At 36.3% G+C, this 25531-nt stretch overlaps 1 protein-coding gene across 4 annotated transcripts in view; it reads right to left on the reverse strand.

Annotated features, from left to right (window-relative positions):
* FRYL (FRY like transcription coactivator) overlaps window positions 1-25531 on the reverse strand; it is a 194466-nt gene that overhangs the window by 80851 nt on the left and 88084 nt on the right. For all 4 annotated transcript variants that reach the window (XM_043970629.1, XM_043970630.1, XM_043970632.1 and 1 more), the window contains 11 exons: window positions 24118-24313; window positions 22688-22812; window positions 20473-20530; window positions 13044-13135; window positions 8114-8286; window positions 6159-6319; window positions 5264-5374; window positions 4090-4244; window positions 3678-3777; window positions 1979-2147; window positions 235-494 (listed from right to left, as the gene is read on the reverse strand). In XM_043970629.1, coding sequence (XP_043826564.1) covers window positions 235-494; window positions 1979-2147; window positions 3678-3777; window positions 4090-4244; window positions 5264-5374; window positions 6159-6319; window positions 8114-8286; window positions 13044-13135; window positions 20473-20530; window positions 22688-22812; window positions 24118-24313 — 1600 coding nt within the window. The remainder of the gene's footprint in view (window positions 1-234; window positions 495-1978; window positions 2148-3677; window positions 3778-4089; window positions 4245-5263; window positions 5375-6158; window positions 6320-8113; window positions 8287-13043; window positions 13136-20472; window positions 20531-22687; window positions 22813-24117; window positions 24314-25531) is intronic.

The following is a 25531-nucleotide window of genomic DNA, read 5'->3' on the forward strand; positions in this document are numbered from 1 at the left end:
AATACTCATTTCTTTTGTTACAATTTAAATACAAATTACAGTTATCTCTCAGGGCCATAACAGCCAGAAACAGTGTCATTTCTAATAAATGAGAAATTTCTTGGAGAAAGCATTTATAATTTCACATTTTAGTTGTCTTGCAAATTTATCTAGCACATTATCTATTCCAAACCACATTAACTCCTCCAAATCAGCTTTAATATTCTTTAGAGCAATTACAAAGTTCTAAGTTACCTTTGCTGTCATGTACATTAGATTGTTCAAAACCATTGCTGTAGCCTGTGGTGACCCCCAACCTTCTCCTCGTAGCCAGCGCCTGCTATTCACCATGAGTTCTCGGTCTTTTAAAGCTTCATCTTCATCTTCATCATGCCGCCTTACTGTTGGCAAAGGTTTTAAATCCACCAACTCTATATTGTTCATCCACGGTAACAAATAGTGCAACATTACTTGTCTCCCAGCTGGATGAGCTGTTTGAATTCTCTGACTTATCTCTGTAAATAAATTTGAACAGTTCATTCTAAAAGAAAACGAATTTGCATTTGCAAAATAATAGTTATTTAGAAAAATGATCATTTCACCTTTCTGTTCATCTAAGCTAAGTGATATTAGGAGGGAAAAATTAACAGCTAAAAATAAAGTCATAGTCTTACTTTATGCCCAAGATATTTTTCAGTGCTTAAATAGGAAACTTAATTGCAGAACCAAAAAACAACCTCATGCTTCCAGTCACAGGAGCTATTGAGCAGGTGGAGTTCAGAGAAACCTGGAGGGTCTTGCGTGAGCTGATGATGCGTGAGATGAGTAGAACCAGAAGAACATTGTACACAGTATCATCAACATTGAGTGTTGATATACTGTGATGGACTATATTCTTCTCACCAATACAATGGCACAAAAGAGTTCCAGGGAACTTGTGATGGAAGAGGATCTCCAAATCCAAAAAGAAAAAAAAGAACTGCGGGGTATAGATGCTGAATGAACCAAACTATTTCTTTTATTTTTGATGCTGTTGTTTTTTTTCTATTTTGAGGTTTTTCATCATTGCTCTGATTTTTTCTCTTATAACATGACTAATGCAGAAATATGTTTAATGTTATTATGTGTGTATGTATATATATATATAACCTATATCAGATTACCTGCTGTCTAGGGGAGGGGGGAGGGAGGGGAAGGAGGGAAAAAAAATCTGAAATTGTAAAGCTTGTATAAACAAAAGTTGAGAACTATCTTTACATGTAACGGAAAAAAAATAAAATACTTTATTAATTAAAAAAAAATAGTCCAAACTTCTAAGCCTGGCATTAAAGTCCCTCTACAATGAATGGGGCTATAATCTACTTTCCCAGTTTCCTCTCCTAATAACCCTCCCACATAAACTCTAGTTTGCTGCCAAAATAAATTAAGGCAACAACTATGATAGAATTGTAGAGAAGAAATACTCTCTTGAAGCAATCAGCACCAACCCACTTCATGGCAGCTGATAGCTAATCATCAGTACACAAGGGCAGCTATGGGATTGAGGGTGTGTTCCAAAGAGAAGATAAAAAATGAGCAAATGGATACTCTGGATGGAATATTTGTATGGATAAGATGATCTCTAAGGTCTCTTCCAGTTCTATGAGTTTATGATCTATGGGCTGGTCTGTGTTTTTCTGTCAAAACAATTTCAGTAGATACAGGAAAATATATATACATAAGAACAAGTAGTATAATAAACTCAACACAAAGTTATACATAATATCATGAAAACATCACCAGGGCAGGAAGAAAAGTGGGTTTTTTTGGAGGGGATGGACAGGGACAAGGTTTAAAGCCTTTAAGGAAGGATTTAGTGACAGGGATCTTTTTAAGACATTACTCATTAGGGTGCACTTTCTCTACAATACTGTATACTAGGATTTGTGTTTATTTAAATTCCATCTAAATTTGTTCAAAGTAGAGATTTAAAATGTCTTAACCAGTTAAATTTCCGTACCTGAAAAAATAGCAAGAGTTAGTTCAGGATAAGTCCTTGCTAATTCTTCTGACAACTGATAATATGATACAGAATACAGGTGTGGCAGAGGAGATAGCGGACTGAGTACTCCATCAGTTCTATGAACCTCCAATTTGTGAGCATAGCGAAACATCTTCGGTTCCAGAATCTACAGGAATAGAATTATAACAATTAAAGATAAAACTTAGTGGTCTTTTAAATCTCAGTTAAAATTAATGTCTGCTTACAAAATTATCTCTCAAGAAATACTCATGGTTACAGAAGATACAGTAATATCTATTCCAAGAGGTTTTTTATGTTAATTACTGCCTTAAAAATATATGGAGGAAAAAATTCCTGTGGGGTTTTTTGTATGAAATTTTGTATTAAATGCCAATCAACAATAGTTTAACGCCAATGCTTAAAATGTATTTGATATACAGCTGCTCTTGAAACTTCTATAACTGTTTTTTTCTTCTTACAAAATAAGGTTAGTTTTTAAAAAATCATTCTAGATGAATCATAGCTTTAAAAACATCAAACTATTACTACTAACTACTACTAGTCTAGTTAACCTTTACTATTATTTACTAGCTAACCTTTATATAGTGCCAGGCACTGTGCTAAGTGCTTCATAATTCTTATCTCATTTGATTCTCACAACAATCATGGGAGGTAGGTGCTATTATTATCCACGTTTTACAGATGAGGAAACTAAAGCAGACTTTATGTGACTTGCCCAGGATCACACAGCTATTAAGTGTCTGGGGTCACATTTGAACTCAGGTCCTCCTGACTCCAGCCCTGGCATTCTATTTACTGTGACACCCAGCTGCCCCCTAAGTACTAGTTTTAATATTGCTATGAAGAAGTGAATCTCTAAAAGAAACTTGAAATTGACAAGGATGGCTATTTCCATTTTAGTAAAAAGAACATGACAGGGAAAAGTATGTTTCTTTGATCATTCCTTCTATTTCACGTTATTTGGACACAAATGATGTTCTCCAAACCCACTGCATCATTCAAGAGCTTGTCACCTCATCCTATATTGCCCCAAACGGGTTGTGAGTAAATGAAAATGCTTCCTCATAAAGCAACACTTTAGTTTCATGAAAGTATTTCTTATTCATTTGGGAAGGACAATTTATAAAAGATCACCATAAAACAACTTTTCTCTCTGCTCAGAAATACCATGCTACTCGAGGTAATTTAGGATATTCTAATCTAACAGTAAGTAAGATTTTAGAAGCATATGGATTTTATAAAGCTCCTAACTTTCAAAGTGACTTCATGTATATACATTTTTTTCCACCCTGGTGGAGCAATGAGGGTTAAGTGATTTGCCCAGGGTCACACAGTTAGCAAGTGTCAAGTGTCTGAAGCCAGATTTGAACTTATGTCTTCCTGAATCCAGGGTTGATGCTTTTATCCACTTTGTCACCTAGTTGCCCCCTCATGTATATACATTTTAAATTAGAAATTTAAATTCTATACAGTCAATTGAAGTGGTTAGATATTTTTGAATTTCAATGATCCATACTATCCTTTGTCCACCATTACTGATGATTAAAAGATAACTCTCATCATCATACAACTAAAAATATAATTGAAGACCAATGATGTATGTTATAAATGTAAAATAAATCCTTTTGACTCATTAGAAATAAACCATGGACTTAATTAAAAATTGTTTACAGACCTGTAATAATTGCATAGCAACTTCATAGATACCCCTTGAAGAATCGGCTGCTTTAAACAATATGAGGTTTAGGAGAGTCACTGTGTCACACTGGTAGTCCCTGGGGATAAATTTTACATATTTGGTAAAATGTACAGCTATTTTCACAAGAGGCATTAATTATCTAGTACATGATTTAGAATATGTTCCCAAAGACAAAGTCAGTGTCGGCTATGCTTTCTGCATCTGCACATTCTCCAATATTAAAAGAGATACAATAGAAGTGCACTACTGGGGACAGAATTTAATTCTGTAAAGCAGAAAGGAATATTCTACTATGAATAAATACAGTGTTTCTGAAGAAAAGTGAAAATAGCTTATTTAAAAGTAATAGCTAAATAAAATGAAATGTCTAAATAAAATCATAAATGACCTGTTTTGGAACACATTAGCTATCGCTTTAAAGCAGCCAGCTGCTACTCTCTTGGAACCAGTATAACATCGATCCACAGCCCAAAACATCAGATTGCTCTGGTCAGGGTTGAGCTCCAATAATAGTGTAACTGCCTCACAGCCCAATTGATGAACCTAAAAAAACCAATAAGAAACACCAGTAAATAATATGAAAATTAATAAAATTTAATTTTTGATTTTAAAAAATGTTTCACTAAAATAATATAAGGCATGTATATACTGTATAATTGTATAATTCCTCCAACTCCATCCCCAATTAAGCATATATGTAACCACTAAAAAAGAGGACACCGGAGGGTGAGGATACTTGAATAAATTGGGGCTTGCGGTTCACACAGCAAAAAAATTCCCAGTTGTAAAACTTGCCTCTCTGACAGCCTCTCTGAGTAATTATTACTTTAAGCTGTCATTCATCTCTATAGCAGTTTGTATAAAAACACTTCAAGACAACTCTTTACTGCAGTAATCAGAGGTAATGGGTTTGGAAGGGAACATTATACATTTCCTCTTCAAAACTGGAGACAAGTGAAAGGTAGTGTGAAGGTTGCAGAAAAGATATAAGAGAAAGGGAAGGGGCAAGTGAGGGGAAGTGGGGGCAGGGAGTTGAATATATAAGTAAATATGGAAAACATTTTTATTATAGGAGATAAAATTTACTCTATGACAATATTTCACTCATCCCATGTACACTATTGTTTTATTTTGTGTGGTTTTTTGGGGGCGAGGCAATGGAGGTTAAGTGACTTGCCCAGGGTCACACAGCTAGTGAGCATCAAGTGTCTGAGGTCTGATTTGAACTCAGGCCCTCCTGAATCAAGGGCCGGTGCTCCATCCATTGCACCACCAAGCTGCCCCCCCCACCCCATGTACACTATTGTTAGACTGATAAAACGTAGGACTTATTAAGCCCATTTTCATAAGGAAGGGGAAGATGATGTACTACAAATTAATAAATACTGTTTTAAGAACTTGAGTTGAAGGTACTTCTGGAATAATTTTATACACTATTCTCTTTCTGCATGTTTTAAATCATTTAGTAAATAGGGTTTAAATTAATTGGTTCATCCTAAAATTCTAAATTCATTAAAAGGTACATAACATGAAATGCTAAAAAGACACATTTGTGCTATTACCTTTTTGTCCAGAGAATCTAAAATATTATTCAGCCATTTGTATAAATAGCCATCTGAAGAGAGTCCTACATTATCTGCAACAGGGCCGCAACATAGAACAGCAGACATAGCCTTGAAAAATAATATTAAAAATACACATTCTAATAAATAATGATGCTGAGAGATGTTGAGTGAGTAAATTCAGTTTTAATGCTTAGTAATCTCAAATTTAAAAAAAAAACACAGAGATATGATAATATTTGTACACTAAGACATATATCTATTATACAGAAAAAGTAAATGACATGGTACCAAATCATACAGTTTATAAAATCTAATGGATTAAAAAGAAAAACTTATAAATTTTTATACCCAAGACTTCAATGCAAAGATGGGATTAGGGTAGTATGGCAAAAAAAAATTTGGAAAACGTTCCAGAAATAATAAATGAACAAAGCCAAAGGCTCACATGGTACACAGAAACCTTAAATTGATCTTATATACCATAAATATTTTCTCTGAGGAAATAATTTGGAAATCTAGACATGGGGAACATCAAATCATCCCTGAATGAGAAATATAATAATGAGCAATATAAATAAAGTGCTATGAGAATTCAGCAATTCTGACTGTATGGAACAGGAGATGGTTTTACAAAGGAGATGCCTTTGTACTACATTATGATGAATGAATACAAATTCAACAGGGAGAGCCATGGGGCGAAGTGGAAGGAGGGGTCATTCCAGGTGGGAAGTAGGAAAATGTTTGGATAAAAGCAACAGCTAGGTTGGAATTCAGTATACACGTAGGGGTATAAGTAAATGAAAAGGTTGCTAAGGTAAGCTGTAGTGCAATCATGTAGGGGCTTGAATATCAAGGAAAATGCTATGAGAAAAGCAAAACTCTAGGTAAATACCTTTAATGCACAGTACTGATGTCTATTAATTCGTGTGTTCCTATCACTGTATCTGTCCAAGGGAGTAAACATGATGCTAAAAGGACCTGCCCAATGACTGAACAACATGAAGAGACTGTGACGCAGGCTCTGTTGGGGAAATATGCTTCTTCTCTGGTGAACTATAAAGAAAAGCAGAACAGAAGAATTTGAGTTTTACCTGACTATCCTTTAAACGTATCTGCATAACATAATAAAAATTTTAACTAAAACTTCAAATTTATATAATTTTAATCAAGGCAAACATACAATGCTTTCAGAAAGCATTTAACTTCTATTTCATTTGTGCCAAGTAAAAAGGAGAGAATGACTGCAGCATGTTATTGTGACATGACACATAACTTTTAAAGGAGAAATTTCATGCTGGCAATGTGATACATTTAAAAACAGAACGGAAATTAGTAGTCTTGAGATACAGTTCTAACTATGCCATTGGCTATTTTTTTTTTACCTTGGTAAAAATCACTTTACCCAAAGGGGCTTCAGTTTCCAGACCTACAAAATGAGAGTGTTGGACTACCTGAGATGCTTCTAGCTATAACAATCAATGATTCTATACTATAAGTTCTGGAATATAATGTCTGGTTTCACAATAAAACTTAAATTTATCAAGTAAGTTATCTAGTTATAGGAATGACATTCTATTATGTGAATCTTATACATATATACACACACATATATACATACATACATATATCTTTCTTTATCTATCTACATATACAGACAGACACACACACATATTTATTTATATATGCATGTATTTTTTAAAAAAGGATCAAGGGCAGAGGACATGGGTAGACCTGTATTTCATTCGGGTACCTCCTAGTGAAAAACTCCCTTATGGATGCTGGTTGCCACTTTTTCTGGAATTTAAAGCTTTAGTGAGTTGGCTGGGGCATTAAGAGGTTAAGTGACTTGCCTAGAGTCATAAAGGCAGTGAGAATCAGAAGTGGGACTTGAAAACCCAGCCGTTTGTGACTCCAGTGACAGCTCTAAGATCTCTATTTCTGTTTCTATCTCTACTACACATTTACACAAATACGTTAAAATTACCAAGAAGTTTTTATCTGTGATAATCCATAAAAAATTCAATCTATAGGTAATATCAAAACTTTATAACTTATAAGTATTCTCTGAAAAGCTCCAAGTCCTAAGCCTTTTATTCTTATTGTATCTTTATCGCATCGTTGTATCTGTATTATGCCTCAACTTTAACCATTTGAATTTTAGAAATTAAAGGTCATTAAACCTATGTGAGAAAGAGAATATGTGTGGGCAGTCAAATCTGGAGGGAGGGAGGGAGGGAGGGAGGGAGGGAGGGAGGAAGGGAGGAAGGGAGGGAGGGAGGGAGAGGACAGTATCCTTGTCTTGAAAAAGTTGATAACCACTTTTTGAAATAGAATTCATGCCCTAATAAAAATTTAATTGTTAATAAATAAATCAGGAAAAGTCATTAATTCAAGTTGGGTTTTAAAATTAAGTTATGTTTGTAATATATCCCAAAATAATATGTAATATATTACAGATACTAATAAGGCATTATAATTATTTTACTGATTACTGATATCAGTTTACTCCCCCCCCCCAACTCCTTTCTCTAAAGTCAAGGGCATCTTTTCTACACTTCTTTCCTAACTTCCCTTTTGTGTACTCCCTTCTGCCACCCAGTATGTCTAGAACATGTTTACTGTGAGCCTCCGCTGTCGCTTGCCTTTAAGTTTATCTCTAAGTCTTCGTTTTGATGGCAAATGAAAACAGGCACCAATTAAATGACTTTGTAAATTCTTTCCACCTGTGCTTCTCTGACATCATTCCCAAATACTTAGGCCTTATCACTTTAAGTCACAATCTCATCGGAGCAGAGAAAAAAGACATCATGGATAATCAGTTAATGCTATAAATACTGAAAATGATACCTGGAACATTCTGAATGATATTCGCCACTAAGGCACTAAAATGGCATCGTATATCCTTCAGTGTATCAGAGTCCTTTTCATTTTCTGCTTCTAGGAGTTGCCTAGTTAGATCTACATACTCCAGCAAAGTGTTATTGAGGGAATGTGTTTCATTATCAAGGCCACCACTTGCACTGAAAATAAAAAAAGAAAATTATTAAGGAAACATAAAGTTTTTTTAAAAAAGACAAATTTTCAAAAAGTCAGCTAAAAAGCAAAATTAGAAGTGTATTTATTAAGCTCTGCAAGGTTCCTATCTTACTAGGTTTGCCAATGGGTCAGTATTCAAATTCACTGTCTGGTGTTTTATCAGGGAAACAAGTTGTTGATAAGAACATGTGGTCTTATATCGAACAAGTATATTTTATGAACATGTGATGCTATTACATTAATTAGGAAATGACTCAATTTTATTTTGGTGGAGTTTTAAAAAATTATCTAAATATGGTGGTAGCACAATATTATATTTAAAAGCACAATTAGAAACAAATTCCTTTTCCTAGAGATTAAGTATTAACACTGTAAAAGTAGAACTTTACATTCTGAAAGCACAACAACAAAGTACACATGCTCCAATAATTTTATAACTTCCTTAAAGGAAATAAATACTTGTGAAGTCAAACTTAAAATACAATTTCCTAAAGTCTTCTTTTGCGTTTTCTATATTTTGTTTCACCATTATGTCTATACTTAAGTTAATTAGGAATACATTTTATTGTATATCCTAAAAGATACTATTTTTGATAAGTCTGGTCCTGCATAGTAGTATGGGACCCAAAATTCTTTTGTGAATAAAATTAGGTAAAAAAATTAACCCAATATTTGATTTTTTTAAATACCAGCTTGACTTGTATTATTTCTATTATTTTGTGAGATTTTAATTACCATGTGACATTTAAAAATAATGTTTTTGCCATGTTTATACCTTAGTAGAGTAAGAAACTGCTTTTGAAAAAGGAGTTCAAAGTGTACCTGTATGCTTCATAACAAAACGTTATGTTTATGACTTGATGATCTTACATTTAGTTAATTATATATGAATACTTTTGATAAATACCATTTTAATAAGCCTGAACATTATAGTTTTGTAAAAAAATAATGTGATTTTCAATAGCTTAAACACAAAGCTCTTTTCAGATTAAAAATCTTGTAAAAAATTGTAGTAGTTCATTATTTCAATTGATGTGTGAGCTTACTGATGTACAGACTCTCTCTCCAAGCATAATTCACCCCATGCTATTATTGCCCTTTCCAATAAATCCTCCACAGATGGACCCAGGCTAGGCCTTCCCTTAAGTATTTTTACATTCTCATATCAATGTAGCACTTTATGATATCTGTTTAGCCCTGTCTCATTATATGCAGCTCCTTTTTCCAATCATACCTTCCCAATATAATCTATATCTTGTACCACTTCTTACACGCAAGATAAAGTCAAAATGGGCACATGATTTATACTTAAAGGTGATACCAAAAGCAAATTAGGAGATCATGGAATGGTTTATTTGTCAGATCTGCAGATAACAGAAGAATTTAGGACCAAATAATATACATTACAGCCTACTTAAACCTGACTTACATTTATGTCTCCATTGCTTGGGTATCACCTGTAATTTTGATGGTTTAGAGATGGTGGTGCTTCATGATGGGCAACCATATATAATCACTGGGAGAATATACTTGTTTAAAAGATAGGTTTGTATATTAGGGAACATTTGAAAGCTCTTCAAAGTGCTACTCAATCCTTCAAAAGCAATTCAGGCCACTCTTTTTCCTTCTATAATTTTGGGTCTAGCTCACTACCCATGTAGATTAATCTAATGGGCTGTCCATCCAAATACATGATACAGTCTGGATGATAAACATTCTTCATCAACTAATTTATTTTGTTCCATTTGGGCCATTAGGCTAATGATTCACAAATGAACATGGAACTCATTGACTTAAGGTGTAGCTACAATACAATATTATGAACAGTCCAAATAATATAATGCTGGTCATCTCAAGGGTAGAATGAAATAGTATTGGGCTAATGACAATTTCTCACACTGACTTGGTAGTGGTGAGGTGGTCCATAAATAACTACTGATGTACTTTTATTGATACGTCTTCTTTTAACTTTTTAAAAACAACTCATGTTAAGCCTATGTTATATACTTAGATGAACCTATGCTCCCATGGATTTGGATACTCTCTCCACAGTTAAACAAGGTAAACATTCCCCAAAAGTTGAATATTAAAAGAAAGACATAATTTCTGCTCATTTAGATAAAAATGAAAATGGAATACAAAACAGAAGAAGAGCATGCAATTTAACTAAAAATGTTCAGGAGGACATAAGAGAGGAATAGAGCATAAAACCAACAAAAGCTAAAAACTGGCTAAGAGCTGTAACATTAATGTACATGTAACATATTAATGAATCACATCTGGCCTAGAGTACTACAATGGACTCCTCACTGGCCAACATAACTCAAGCCACTCTACTCCAGTTCATCTTCCACACTGCTGCCAAAGTGATTTTCCTTAGATGCAGGTCTGACCATACTACACAATAAACTTCAGTGACTCCCTATTACCTCTAGAACAAAACACACTTCTCTAAATTTTAAAGCCCTCTGCAACCTCACTTTTTAGCCTCATTATATGTTTCTCCCCTTTCTGTACTCTTCAATCTAGTCAAACCAGCCTTCTTCCTTTTCTTCACACACATCCCTCCCTTTCCATCTCTGTGCCTTGGCACAGAAAGTACTGGAAAGTACTCTCTCATTCTTCCCAGCCCACCCACACACATCCCCCTCCTCTTGCCTCCAAGTGTCCTCCTCTTCTGTTAAGATGCAGCTCAAGAATTACCTTCCATACGAAGGCATTCCTGACCCCCTCTCTGAATGGTTAATACCATGTCTCTCAAATTATCTTGTATATAACTACTTTATCCTGTATGTACCTGTATGTCTTTGTCTCTCCCATAAGAATGTAAGCTCCATGAAAGCAGGAATTATAGCACTGGTTCTTCTCTTTTCTTTTTTTTTTTTTCTGGTGAGGCAATGGGGGTTAAGTGACTTGCCAGGGTCACACAGCTAGTAAGTGTCAAGTGTCAGAGGCTGGATTTGAACTCAGGTACTCCTGAATCCAGGGCCGGTGCTTTATCCACTGGGCCACCTAGCTGCCCCAGCACTGGTTCTTAATTAGTTATACAGTAGCCTGTTACACAGAAGGCCCTTAATAAATACATGTTGCTTAATTTTATAACTCATAGGACCATAGATTTAGAGCTAGAAGGGCTCTCAGAGGTCATCTAGTCCAACATCCTGGCTGAGAAGGGAACTGAACCCAGGTCTTGCCACAAATCCACATGTCTAAGGTTTCTTTCAGTTCTAAAAATCATTAATTTTATGATTTTGAGTTCTATCCAATAGCATTAGACTCTCTGACCTTATCTGAGGTACTCTTGCAGGGAGGTGAAGGTGAATAAAGGAATTAGTGAGAAAATACAGGGCAAGAAAGAGAAAACTAATCATTTAAACTATGTTTGCAAGGTTATCACATTTATGATAACAGTCATAATCCATTTATTGCCACATGTACAGTATTTCTTGAGTACCTGCTATGAATAAGGCATTGACTGAATGATACTAGAAATTACAAACTAATCCTAAAAGGAATTACAATGCAGAATCAGAGAGCAAATATATATATACATGAAAAACTACATTAACAACACAATGCTAAATGGTAGTAAGACCTTGCACACAGTAGATGCTCATTGTAGAATAAAATTACAAGACTACAAGAATGATATCATAAGGCATTATTAGTAAATGCTAAATGAAGGGGACAAATACAAATGTGATGAATTCATAAGGAAAGATGATTCATAGGAAGGAGAGAGGTCAAGGGTGATGTGACAGTGATAATTAGGCTTTTTAATATTTGTCTAATTGTAAAGTTAACTTAAAAACATGCACTTATGCCAAAGGGATTTTTTTTTGGTGGGGCAATGAGGGTTAAGTGACTTGCCCAGGGTCATACAGCTAGTGTCAAGTGTCTGAGGCCGGATTTGAACTCAGGTCCTCCTGAATCCAGGGCTGGTGCTTTATCCACTGCACCACCTAGCTGCTCCCCAAACGGATTTTTTGTACCACTTCTCCCATCTTATTATAGATGAAATGGCTAATTAACATCACTTTTACAGTACTATTATACTACAATTTGCTTAAAGATGTAGACCTAGAAGGGACCTCAGGGCCCATTTTATAGATGAGGACAATGCTGAGGCCCAGCTAGGCAGGATAAGTGACTTGTCCACATCACACAGGCAGTGATCAGGGGCAGAATTTGAACACAGGTCATCTAACCCCAGTGCAAATACACTTTCTGTTATGGCACCCTGCTTCCTAAATAAGTATAGTTATAATAACAACCAGAATAAGAAAAGACTCTTAATGTCTTGAGATTTATAATACAGAAGATTGGCCTTGCTATGTTTGGCCCTGAGAGCAGAACCAGGAGCACTGAGTGAAAATATCAGAGAGACAAATTTAGGCTCTTCAAAATGAGTTACTGCACCCAAATGAGGAGGGCAAACAGCCTTAAGAGACGTTTGATTTCCCTCTCCAGGGAAGTCTTCAGCCATTTGTCAGGCATGCTGGGATGGGGGTAGGGGTGGTGGGGGCACCAGTTATGTACAGAGAGGATTTGGTAGTTTTTGTGGTCCCTTCTCAAACAAAGATACTGTAAGTCTGTGAGGCTCTTAACTGCTACATAATTTGACTAGATCCGAAATATTGATTTTCCTCAAGAACTTTTTATTTTTTGCATTTCAAGAGAGGAGGAAAGCTCAATAGCATTTCAACATTATTGCCCCAAGTAAAACACCTAAGATACCAACCTGTGGCTGATGACACCAGCATCTGCCAGCAGTTCAAATATCCGTACCAGCTGCACTCGCAAAATATCTCGACGCCTGCGCCGTTTCATATTCTGTTCCATATAAAAGAAAATACAGAAGATATGTTTAAAATGTATGCAGTGATATCTTGCTTTTTTAAACACTGAACTTGAAAGAGTATAAAGTGTTTTCCTCACAACGGTGCTACTGTTACTTCAATTTGTCTGAAATACCTAATTCATACAAAACATCAATATGTTCAGTGAGGAGAAGGTAGGTTAAGATATTGCTTTTTTATTTTATGATAACGTCTGTGAAGAAAGTAAGGTTCTATAAGCAGGGAGGCTGTATGTGGAAGGGGGCTGGATTTGGAATAAGAGGACCTGGGTTCAAATCTGGTCTCTGCTATAGACTGTAGTACTTGAGCAGATCACTCTCTGAACCTTTTTAACTATGCATAAAATGGCGATAGGAGGTTGTGTGAGATGATACTGAAGTGTACTACCTCTAGATCTGTGTTCTTAGGATCCAATTTTTAAGTTTGTTAGGCTTTTAGCAGTAGCTAAAGAAGCTGGAAAACTATGCACTAAATGGAAGAGAATGTAATTCACAGAAATTAGGGAAAGGGAACAGGAACACAAACTCCAAAGGTATTCTAAGAAGTCCCAAAATTTCCAACAAGTTCTTACCCAAAAATTCTAGTAGAGAAGAAGGCTAAGAGTAAAAGCCAAAAAGAGGCTTGGGCGTTTGCTGCTCATGATGTGAATAACCAGTTCCTTCTGACAATTAGAGGACCAAATAAAACACAGGATGTACCAAAAGTCTTAGGGCAGTTTCAAGCTATTAAAGCTTTAATTCAAACATCTATGGAGAAGCAATGTGATATAATGGATAGAAATCAGGGCCTCAGAGGCAGGACAGTTTAAGATCCAGATTCCCCTTTGTGTGGAAAATGTGACACTAGGCCTTAAGTTCAAAGTGCCCCAAGCAGATAGCTCTCTACAGCAATGAAATCAAAGGTCTAGTTAAAAAAACAAAACAAAACAAAACAAAACAACCAAACCTCAAACATTTAATGAGTGAAAACGAGGTGAAAGGCACTATACATCATAGGATACAAAGATGAATAGAATCCTTGGCTTAAAAAAAAAAGAGAGAGACTACAGTCTATTAGGGTGGATTGACAATTACACAGACAAACGTAATGATACAAAGAGTGTGGGAGTGTAAAGATTTCATTTATTTTATAATCCATTTGGGATAAATTCTCTGAGAATGTTATTCATTTAATAAGATTCCACTCACTTCTTCTCTATTTCCTAAGACTGATAATAATAATAATAACAACATGGAGTTCCAATTCCATGTTTTAAGCTATTAAAGCTTTAAACTGAACTAAGACTTTTGGGACATTGTCATCATAGAGAATAAAAGTTATATTGCTTGATTTACTCAGACACACACTTCAAAACCTGAAACTTCCAGCTGCCAGGCAAGTACTGGCTAAAGTACGGCTAAGAATAAAAGGATTTAAGCTTCATTGTAACTTTCTAGTGAGTTATAAATTTAAGCTGAGAGCACAACAGTACATGATTTAGAGTAACAGCAACTAGAAAAAATTAAGAAAAGCAAGTGCATTAAAGTTATATTGTTTTAAAATCTCTTCTCCTTCTGTTTTTATTTTGTCCAATAGATATTTGGATATTTGATTAATAATGACAATTTTATCATAAGAAGCTTCCCCTACTCCAGTCGTCAAAGGATTAGAAATTAACTTCAAGGAGAATATATTGTCTTACGTTACGCATGGTATATTCCCTGAGAAGCACCATTTAGTTGAGAAACAACAAAAGGTAGAGACTTCAAAAATATTCTGTAGAAGTCTTCAACAAGTTCAACATTAGATAGAATGGCCTAATAAGTGACAGCCCTCCTCTATAACTGATTAAGAAACTGCATGGAATTAAAAATTATGATTGCTATCATATATTATCTATCCCAGAAAATAAGGAAACAAATATTTAAAAAACAAGTGCCTTTCTCTCCAAAATTCAGCAGAGAATTTGGCTCAAATTGATGATTTGATAAAATAAATTACATGCCTATAAAATATATTCCCATGCTTTTTGAATTATCATCATGCATGTTACAGACTAGACTCTGCATGTCCCAAAGTCTTAGTAAAGTTATACACTACTTTTTTTTCTTAGTTGGACTTTTGATTTCATTGGTGTGTGCCAGACCTGGAACTGAGGTTGTCCAACCTCTGAGGCTGTGTGACCTCCATCCATTACACGATATTATCTTTCCATAGATGCTCAAATTAAATTGAAATTCATTTTTCTTGGAGAATGCCAAAGGACTTAAAGCTGAAAGAAACCTAAGAGATAATATACTCCCAAAGTTCCCAACCTTGGGGTTACAGATTGTGGGGCTTTGAAGTCAGGAGAAATTTATTCAAGCAGCCACTTGGCTACTTGATATATAGGAGATGTATACATAAAAATATATACACACACATGCACATATATACATTTGTGTATGTATATGTCTATTCATAGGCAAAACATCCATAAACAAACATGCTACTACAAACAGCATCATTTGTAAATATATTTTACTATTTTCCAAATGTATTTAGATGCTTTTGTGATTAAATAAAAGACATTCATGTAAAAGTACTACTGAATTGACTAGCTTTACATAATGTTTTTCACTCAATATGTACTAATAGCACAACTGATATAAGATGCTGTGAGGTTTCTGGCTTTTTATTAGCTCTAAAAAGGGGCCCTTCAATCTTGAAAATCTTGGGAACATTTTGTCCAGTGCAAACTCCTCACTTTATGTATGAGAGACTAAGGCCCAGGAGGTAAGCAACCTGATCAAGATCATCCAGGTATTAAGTAGCAGGATTGTCTTTCACATCAACGTCTTCTAACTCAGTTCAATCCTTCCATCACTAACTGTTTCAACTATATTCCACACTGCAGCCTTTCTAATAAATGACTAACTATACTAGGCTGCCTAAAACAGCAGGATTAGGTGGTTAAATCCCAGGTGAGAAGCCCCGGTACTCCATATGTGTCTGTTTTCATATCTTAACTCAAAGATGCTAACCATTTTAGAGAAACAATTTGCAAAGAGGCATCAGCTTACATCCACAGAACTTAGCAAAATGCCTAACACATAGTAAGCATTTTTAGTAAATTCATATTTTCTTCTCTTTCCTTTTCTTCCTTTCCACCCGCTGTTCCTCATTCCTACTATGCTCTTCTTTTTCCTCTTCTTCTTCTCCTAACCCCCTCCTCTATCTACATATTATACAGGGCTCCACCTTTAATCAATGCACTTCCTCATCTTGTATGTGGTGTCATGTGTTGCATCAAGATAAGGATATCTTATTGCTCTATTCTTCCGGGGAAATGAATGGTACCTTAGCCAATGGTGAAATAATACATTTTATTAAACTTTTCAGAACAAGGTCCAAAATCTTCTGAAAACTCTCATTTTTATCTTGCTTCTTGGGTTATATATTGTTATAGCTAACTGAAAAACTGGAGGTACAAAGATCTGACACACTGAGCTATTGGAGGAAAAACCAGCTGTGAAATCCAGGGCTTCCTCTTATTCCAAGCAGTCTCAGAGGTCTCTGGAAAGGCAAAACCTTGACTGGAAATTATTTTGGATTTATAGCACTATTCTGGAAGCCTATAAATATATTTTTAAACTTTCATTTGTACTAGTAACTCACATTAACACAGCCTTCAAGATTTACAAAGCATAGCCATCTTTGGCACTTATTATACCCATTTCACAGTTAGAAAACTGGGCCTCTATGAGGTCAAGTCATTTGACCAGAATTACACAAATAGTAATAGCAACTGAACATGAATCCTGGTCTTTTCGCATTAAGAAAAATCATTTTTTAAAATTTTAAGCCCAATAGCCTTTTACTGTTTAGGAACCTAAATACTCCAACTGTCCAATTGTCCAAGCAAGATTGGTTTAAACTCCTATTACATGCTACAAAGCATTATATAAAACAAAGGCTGTTCTGTCAACTAAAAAAACACTCTACCATTAAATCTTCATTCACAAATTTATTCAGGTTCTTTCTCTCTTCTATGTATATCCTTCAAGGGAAACTTAGCTTATTTCTGAAGTAGTTTTAATGCATTTTCAAGTGTACAGAGTTATGGCATGACAATGATAAATATGTAGAATTAAATAAAGAACAACAACAACAAAATAAAACCAACCCTCCAAATAATGCCATAGGACAATTCCTGGAGCAGCAGAACACACAAAAGAACAGGCTGAGATTATTTTCCAGCCAAAGATGGCTTAGAAGATCAGCAGGAGGGGGCTGCTGTGCCAGGGAGGGAGTGGAGCCCAACCTGGAGGTCACACTGATACAGATCAAGTCCCAGGCAGGCCTTGCCAGAGAAAGAGCCCCCCAGAGCCTCTGAATCAGTTGCAGTATGGTGTCATCTAGAACTAAGCTCACGGTCTGGTGAGAAGGCTTAGCAGTTGGCCAGAGGGAGATTACAGGGGTCTCTGCTGGCACTGAGGTGGAACTTGGGTGTTTCACCCCTGCTGGAAACCAAGAAGTAGGTTTGAGTGGTGGTGGCCCAGGTTGGGGAGGGAAACAGGCTCATCTGAGCTAACAACCACAGCACACAAACTTTTGCTGCCAGGGAAGTGAAGAACCTGCTCCTCCTTAAATCCTTAAACCCCCTGAAGCTTGGGACAGTAAATCCTGGAAGTAGTGCCCCATTTTAAGAAGGAGTTAAAATTCAAGTAAAAGACTGTCAAGATGAGCAGACAGAGAAAGATGAAGACCATAGACAGTTTCTTTAGTGACAAGGAAGATTGAGGTATATCCTCAGAAGAGGATAGCAATGTCAGGGCTCCTACATCCAAATCCATTCACTGGACTTGAGAACACTCCCTCCTGGGAGTCAGCCAGGTGCGCCTTTAATGAAATATATGAATTGGTCTCAGGCCATAGAAGCACTCAAAAAAAGACTTTGAAGATAAAGTAAGAGAGGTAGAGAGAAAAGTAGAGAAGAAAAAATAAGAAGAGAAGTACAAGTGATGAAGGAGGGTCATGAGTCAACAGCTTGAAAAGCCAAATTGGCCAAATGGAAAAGGAAGTATAAAACCTCTCTGAAGAAAACCATTATTTAAAAATTAGGATTGAGAAAATAGAGGCAAATGACTTTATGAGAAACACAAGAAAGCAAATCCAAATGAAGAAAAAAAAAATAGAGGGCAATGTGAAATATCTCCTTGGAAAAATAGTTGACCTGGAAAATAGATCCAGGAGATATAATTTGAAAATTATTGGTCTACCTGGAAAATTGACCTGATATTCCAGAAGCAGAAGGCAAAATAGAAACTGAAAGAATTCACTGATCACCTCCTGAAAGAGATCCCAAAATGAAAACACTCAGGAATATCATAGTCAAATTCCAGAGCTCCCAATTAAAGGCACACCTGGCTGACTCCCAGGAGGGAGTGTTCTCAAGTTCAGTGAATGGATTTGGATGATGCTAGCATGTACCGTGTATCATGTAGCATGCACTGTGTACCATGTACCACGTTCTGTGTAGCATGCACCATGTACTATATACCACGTATCATGAACCACTTAGCATGCACCATGTACTGTGTACCACGTACTGTTTATCATGTACCATGTAACGTGTATCATGTACCACGTACCATGTACTGTGTAGCATGCACCATGTACTATATACCACGTATCATGTGCCATGTACAGTGTACCATGTAGCATGTACCCTGTACCATGTAGCATGCACCACATACCACGTACCATGTAGCATGCACCGTGTACTATGTATCACATAATGTGTATCATGTACCATGTATCGTGTAGCATTCAGCATGTATCATGTATCGGACACCATGTACAGTGTACCAGGTATCATGTACCATGTAATGTATAACACACATCTTCTTTAGTACCTTTAGTTGGCATAATCTTAAAACCTTCCACTATTTCTAAAATTGTGTACTATGTATCATGTACCATGTACCATGTATCATGTACTATGTACCATCTTCTTTAGGCTAAACCCTCTTAGTTCCTTTAGTTGGCATGATCTTAAAACCTTCCACTATTCTATTTGCCATTCTCTGGCATATGCACAGGCTTATCAGTGCTTTCCCTAAAATGTGATTCCCATCCTGTGGGATGTGGCTGTTTTTTCTTATGCTATTTCCCTCTCCATTAATTACCTCCTCCTTCGTCTTGGTTAATGTAAAGGAGTAAGTAGCCTGATGTAGAAGAATTGGTTCTGGAGGAAGAAGACTTGACTTTAAGTCTCAGCTCTAAAACCTATAAGCTAAGTGCATCTGTAGTACAGTGTAGAACAAAGAACAAGAGGCCTGAAGTTAGAGGACACAGATTCAAATTCTGGATTTTCTGTTACTTGTCTGACTTTCAGCAAATGACTTCACCATTCTGGGCCTCAGTCCCCTCATCTATGAAATAAAGGCACTGGACTGGATGGCCTTTTAAAGGTTTCTTCCAGCTCCATCAGCCTACCTACCCCCACGGTTGTTGTGAGGAAACCATTTTGGAAACCTCAAGGCCCTTCCTATATCCCTTACCCAATGTCAAGGTCCGGTTCATGGCCTACCTCATTTATCAAGTCTTCCCTAAGTTGTTCTAGTCTGCTCTGATCTCTTCTACCTTTCTCATCAAAGAGTTCACAGAAACCACACAGTTAAGCACCTCAGAGTCCTCTATTTGCTTCACCTCAGTCTTTCCTCCCTAACTAGAATGTTAATTGTTTAAGGTCAGGGATCACCATTTATATAATTTGGTATGCACCACAGCATCCAGTTTTGTAAGAAACACAGTAATAGCTAGCCTCTATACTCTCACTGACTGAATTTACCAAACTGGTCTGATTTCAGCTCAACATTCCAGAAGTTCAACCTGAGTACATATCCAGACAGTAGAAATGGCTGGCTCTGGATCTAGAATGCTTCTTGTTCTCTGTTTTCTGGAAAATTATTTTTAGCCACAGAAATCCACGTGTTAGGATGGAGACTAGTCTCAGAAATGGCAGGGAAGGATGCTTTATTAGGTACTGTAAATTTGCCTTGTCATTTCTTCTAGTTGTTTCAATTTTTAAAGAAAGTATGTATTGTGAGAAGAACATGGACTGGCCTTAAGAGAAGACTGGGATTCAAGTCATTTTGGCAATTCATCTTAGTAGCCATAGAAAAATAATAAGCAAGGATTATCTTTTTAGTCAATTGGTGTAATAATTCAACAATTCACTGTCTCACACAGATGGTAATGGAAAAAACAACTGATGCACTTAAAGTACTATGATGAGAAATATACAACTTGTGACTTCAGTGCTCAGAATCACTCAACCCTTCTCACCTCTGGCCTTCTTTCAAGTGCTTCTTTAATTATAGGGTGCAATTCTTCTATTAGTTCCCTGGAAAGAAAAACATGAATTGCTTCATTAATGTACTCAAATTCCACATGACAATATATACACATAACATTAGAAAAAACAACCCTAATGGCAATCTTAATTATTGATTTTTAGCATTCAATTTGTGTTGGAAACAGAGATTAGGTCAATTTTGTTATTAGTTAAGTATTTCTACATATGCTTCCTACTTGTTTTCTAAAAGTGATTTCCTTATTAATTAACTAGTCTCTGAAAAGAATATGCTAAAAAAGGGGAAAAAAAAATCCCTGAGACAAAATCTGGAGTCTCAGCAGCAGAGCTTATTGAAAAATATGTGATCAAAATATGTCTTTAAGACAATTTACTGACATAATATGCCAATATTTCATTACAATGCACAAAATGATTATTTATCCACGTTTAAAACATTTAGTTTTATTTCTCAGTTGAAGACTGAGGTAGAAAAATTCAGCTTACTGATAATTCACCATTCATCAAGTGCATAATATTTGCAAGGCACTAAGCTAGGTGTTACTGGCAAATGGATGAAAGAAGAAAGGCATAAATAACCATCCAGCTCTGCCAGTAGAGCTAAGACCGCTGGATCTCCAGTCAGAGGCACGTGTCTGAATATTAGCTTTGCTGCTTACAATCTGTGTAACCTTGGGCAAGTCCATTAACTTCCCTGGGACCCACTTTCCTCACCTGTAAAATGAGGGAGTTACAAGTGGATGATGTCGAAAATCTTTTCACACTCAAAAATCTATGACGCTTATGAAGGTGTGGACACAAAATATATAATACAAATTAGAATATGGTGAGTGCAAAGGAGAGGTCCGAAAAAGTGCTATGAGAAATTGAAAGAAGAAAAGATCATTTCTGGTTGAGAGGACACCGAGTTTAGTATTTCAGCTGGGGGTGAGAGTTGGGAACAAGGAACTCCATTCCAGGCACCAGAGACAGTAAGACAGGAAAGGTCTGGGCCAGAATGGAGGCACAGTTTGGTTAGAAAGGAGAGGTCACAAAAAGGAGTAACATAATGGCAGGTTGTGAAAGATCTTAGATACACAATTAGAGAGTTGCTACTTTATTCAAGATGTTACAAGGTGTCATTGTAAGGCTTCCAAGCAGGGAAGGGATATGCTACCTGGACTTTAGGAATATTAAACAGGTGGCAGTATAAAGGATGGACTGGATAGGGAGGAAACTAGAAGCAGGAAGAACAGCTAAGAAGATACTATAAACGTATGGGCAAGAAGGAATAAGGTGAAGGCTTTACCCAGGACAGTGGTAGTAGTAAGAGACAAGATTTGAGTGATATTTGGGGGGTAAAATTTATAGGACATGGCAAGTAATAGGATGCAGAAGGTGAGAGAAAGTGAAGAACAAAGAGTGACGTTAAGGTTTTAATTCTGGGTGACTAGAAGGATGATGGTAATGAACTACAGAAAAATGGAAGTTAGGACGGACAGGTTTGGGGGAGCAAGTTTGAGATTCTAGGATGATTTATAAGCAATATGTAGAAATGCAGTACTAGAGCTATATAAATATATATATATATATATATATATATATACATTTGAGAGTCATCCTCACAGACATAAATACTTAAAATCACAGAAGGAAATGGGACAGTCAAGTGAGAGAGTGTAAAGAACTGGGCCAAAGTTAGACCATTCTAGAATACTGAAGAAGAGATAAGAGGAGGTTGGTCATGCAAATAATTCATGACACTTTGGGGAAAAATATGTATTGTCATATGATCCTCTGTATTGCTGATAAGATTAATTAGGGACATCCTTAAGAAAATGAAGGGAACACTTTCCTCAAGCAGAATGAAAGACTGTGCTAAAGCACTGAGAATGCTGGTCTATGGTATGCTCGAGTTAATTCTCAAACACCTAAGTGTTTCACTTACATTATTTAAAATCCATCCTACTTTTTGCGAAGTCTGAAAATATAGCATAATACTTGAGAAAAACCAGGGATGCATCATAATAAGACTCAATTTTCTTATAAAATTAAATAAGGATGGTAGATTCATGTTTCAAAAATCACTACATTTAAGAGATGAAGAAACATTATCAAAATCACTACCCCTAAAATTCTAAATAAGTAGCCAATGTTTCTATTCATTATTTACTTATATAGAAAATAAAGAGACGAGATAATAATTACCTAAAAGCTCCTGGGTTGGTCCTGCCAAGACCAAGAACAAGGGATTCAGTTATTTCCATGCTCTCAGAGCGCATCATTGGAACTATGTGCTTAAACAAGGAAGAAGGGGATGGAATGCCAATAATCTAGGGGGGAAAAAATACTGTGTTTTTATAGTAGACAAAGTAAACCTACAATCTCATAGCACTAAAAAGAACAAAAATAATTTAACATGTTAAACTATTTTTTGATCAGGGATAATGAATAGACAGACATAAACATTATATACAAGCAGTGCTGGAAAAACAAATCAATAAAACTGCTGGAACTCAAGGTAGTTAAATAATTTGCCCAAAGTCACACAGCAGGTTCATAATAAACCTGAGCCTAGAACTCAGGGATCTTGACTCCTACTTGGATTATCTTACCCCTGTGCCAAACTAGCTCCCCCATCATTTAGTGTTCCATATAGCCTTCTGGAAGCTGGTAATGTGGCATGGAGGGGAGAACAGTGGCTTAGAAGACAGGGGATCTGATTTCGAGTTTTGGCTCCAAAACTCTCCTTAAGATTTAGGAAAAATCACTTCACCCCAGACGGCCTTAGTTGTATCACTTATGAAATGAAGCACCATGGTATAGTGGAAAGAGTCCTGAATTTGGAGTCAAAGCACTTGCATTTGAATCTTGGCTCTTGCTGTGAAGCCTTGGGCAAGTCACTTAACTCATCTGGGCTTTAGTGTCTTTATTTGTAAAATGAGAGGGTCAGACAAGGTGAACTCCAAAGTCCCTTCTGCACTAAGTCTATTATCCTAGGCTCCTAGGACCGGATCGTTCATATGATCCAAGACAAGATGCAAAGCCCCAGTACCAAAAGGGAGGTTGTCATCATCCAGCTCCTAGATTTACTTAATACTTCTTGACGTCAGAGGCTGTACTGTTGGCCCCTTTCTGGAGACGCTGTTAAAGGTATAAATTTAAAAACCTCTGTGTTCCCTTTTTACACTAGGATTTGGTAATTTTGTGAGATCAACTATCATCCACTTACCTGGATATAACCTAAGTATCACCCTTGCCTCTTCAATCACCCAGAAAAGATCCTACATTTTTCTCTTCTGCCCCTTTAAAATTATACTTACCTTCCAGTATGAGAAAAACAAATAAATACTATAAGATATGCTATAAATACAATACTTTTTAAAAAGAATCCATAATCATGATCTTAAGAACTGTGGCTTTATTGTGAAGAAAATAAAATGATATGGGTGATTAACATTTCATTTCTTTCTGGGTAAATAAATCTTTACTAATCTATGAAAATCAAAGGTTTTAGAAAACGTAAAGGAAAACAGATGATCATTTAAGCCACTTACTTAGCCAACAGAAAACAAACCTATGATTGTTTACTTTCTTCAACTATTCATGGATACTAAGGAGAGACTTGAAACACTTACTTTAGAATCAATGCCATAACCACTGTCGGGGGTGGACGCCAGTGTCTCAGGAGGAGAGCACCTCATGGAACCGGCAGATGTTGAAGAGGATGCACACGTGGCTGCACTGCAGCAAAGAATCAGGTAGTTTCTCCAAAGTCCAATGTAGGAGTCACTGCTTATGGTAGTATTGACTTTTTTAGCATTAATGGGGCTACTAGACAAAGATAAAAAGGCAAATGTAAATTCAACATAATATACTGTTTTTACTGTAGTCAAGAAAAATGTCTATTACATTTTTTTCAGAAAATTCATCAATACTTCAATGGATCTACGATCTCATCTGTCAGGGTAATTCCCTCCAGCAGTACAGACGATATAGCCTATCTCATCCTAGGTATACATGTTGATGTGTGTATCCACACAAACATATGTACATAAACAAACATAGTGGAGGGGGAAGAGATTTCCTGGCAGAGCAGGTAGTTAGAGGGAAGGCATGGAGATAGGCAATATAAGTGTTATGTTTGAGAAACAAGACCCTGCCACTGTGGCTGAATCACAGAATAAAATGGAACAGAGGAAAGTTGAAGAAGATTGGAAAGGTAGAAAGGGGCCAGCTTATGAAGAGTTTTAAATGCCAAAGGAAGGAGTTTATATTGGACACTAGAGGTAATGAGGGTGACAGCAACAGGGAGGGAGGGAAGGAGAATATCATTAGAGTTGTTATTTAAAAAAATCTCTTTTGAGAGCAGAGGAAAGAACAAACTAGAAAAAGGGGAAAGAAATAATGAGACTTAATATAAGACTATTGTAATGGGTCAATTCAGAGGTGATTAGGCCCTGAATAAACTAGGGCAGTGGCTCTGTGAGTGGAGTGAAGGAAAGGTATCCAAGTGGTATTGTGGTAAAAACAAAATTAGATAACAGAATGGATATGTATGGTATGTGAAAATAAGGAGATGAGAATGACATGAGGATTGTGAGGCTAGGCGACTAGAAGGATGGTGGTAGCTAACAGTAGTAAGAAAGTGGAAAGTTGGGAAGAAGGGACAGATTGACAAAGAAGATGAGTTCTTTGGATATGCAAATATCTAAATGATAGTGAGCCATGTGGTACTGGAGTTCAAGAAAGAGACTAGACCTAGAGATATAGATCTAGGAAGGATCTGCCTAGAGATGATGACCAAATCCTGAGGGGGGGGAGAAGGTGGGGAAAGGGAGGGGGGAAGAGGGGAGAGAGAGAGAGAGAAACACAGAGTCAGAGACAGGAGAGGAGAGGAGACAGAAACCCCAGATACAAGAGAATATCCAGGAGAACCGATATTAAAGGTCAAGAAAGTCAAAGATTATGAAAAGATTATCGGATTTCAGGATTAAGAGACCATTGTTCTATTTTAAAAGACTATCTCTGACTATGCTTAGTAGAATATTC

The sequence above is a fragment of the Dromiciops gliroides genome, chromosome 6, assembly GCF_019393635.1.
Source record: "Dromiciops gliroides isolate mDroGli1 chromosome 6, mDroGli1.pri, whole genome shotgun sequence".
NCBI classification, from domain to species: domain Eukaryota; kingdom Metazoa; phylum Chordata; class Mammalia; order Microbiotheria; family Microbiotheriidae; genus Dromiciops; species Dromiciops gliroides.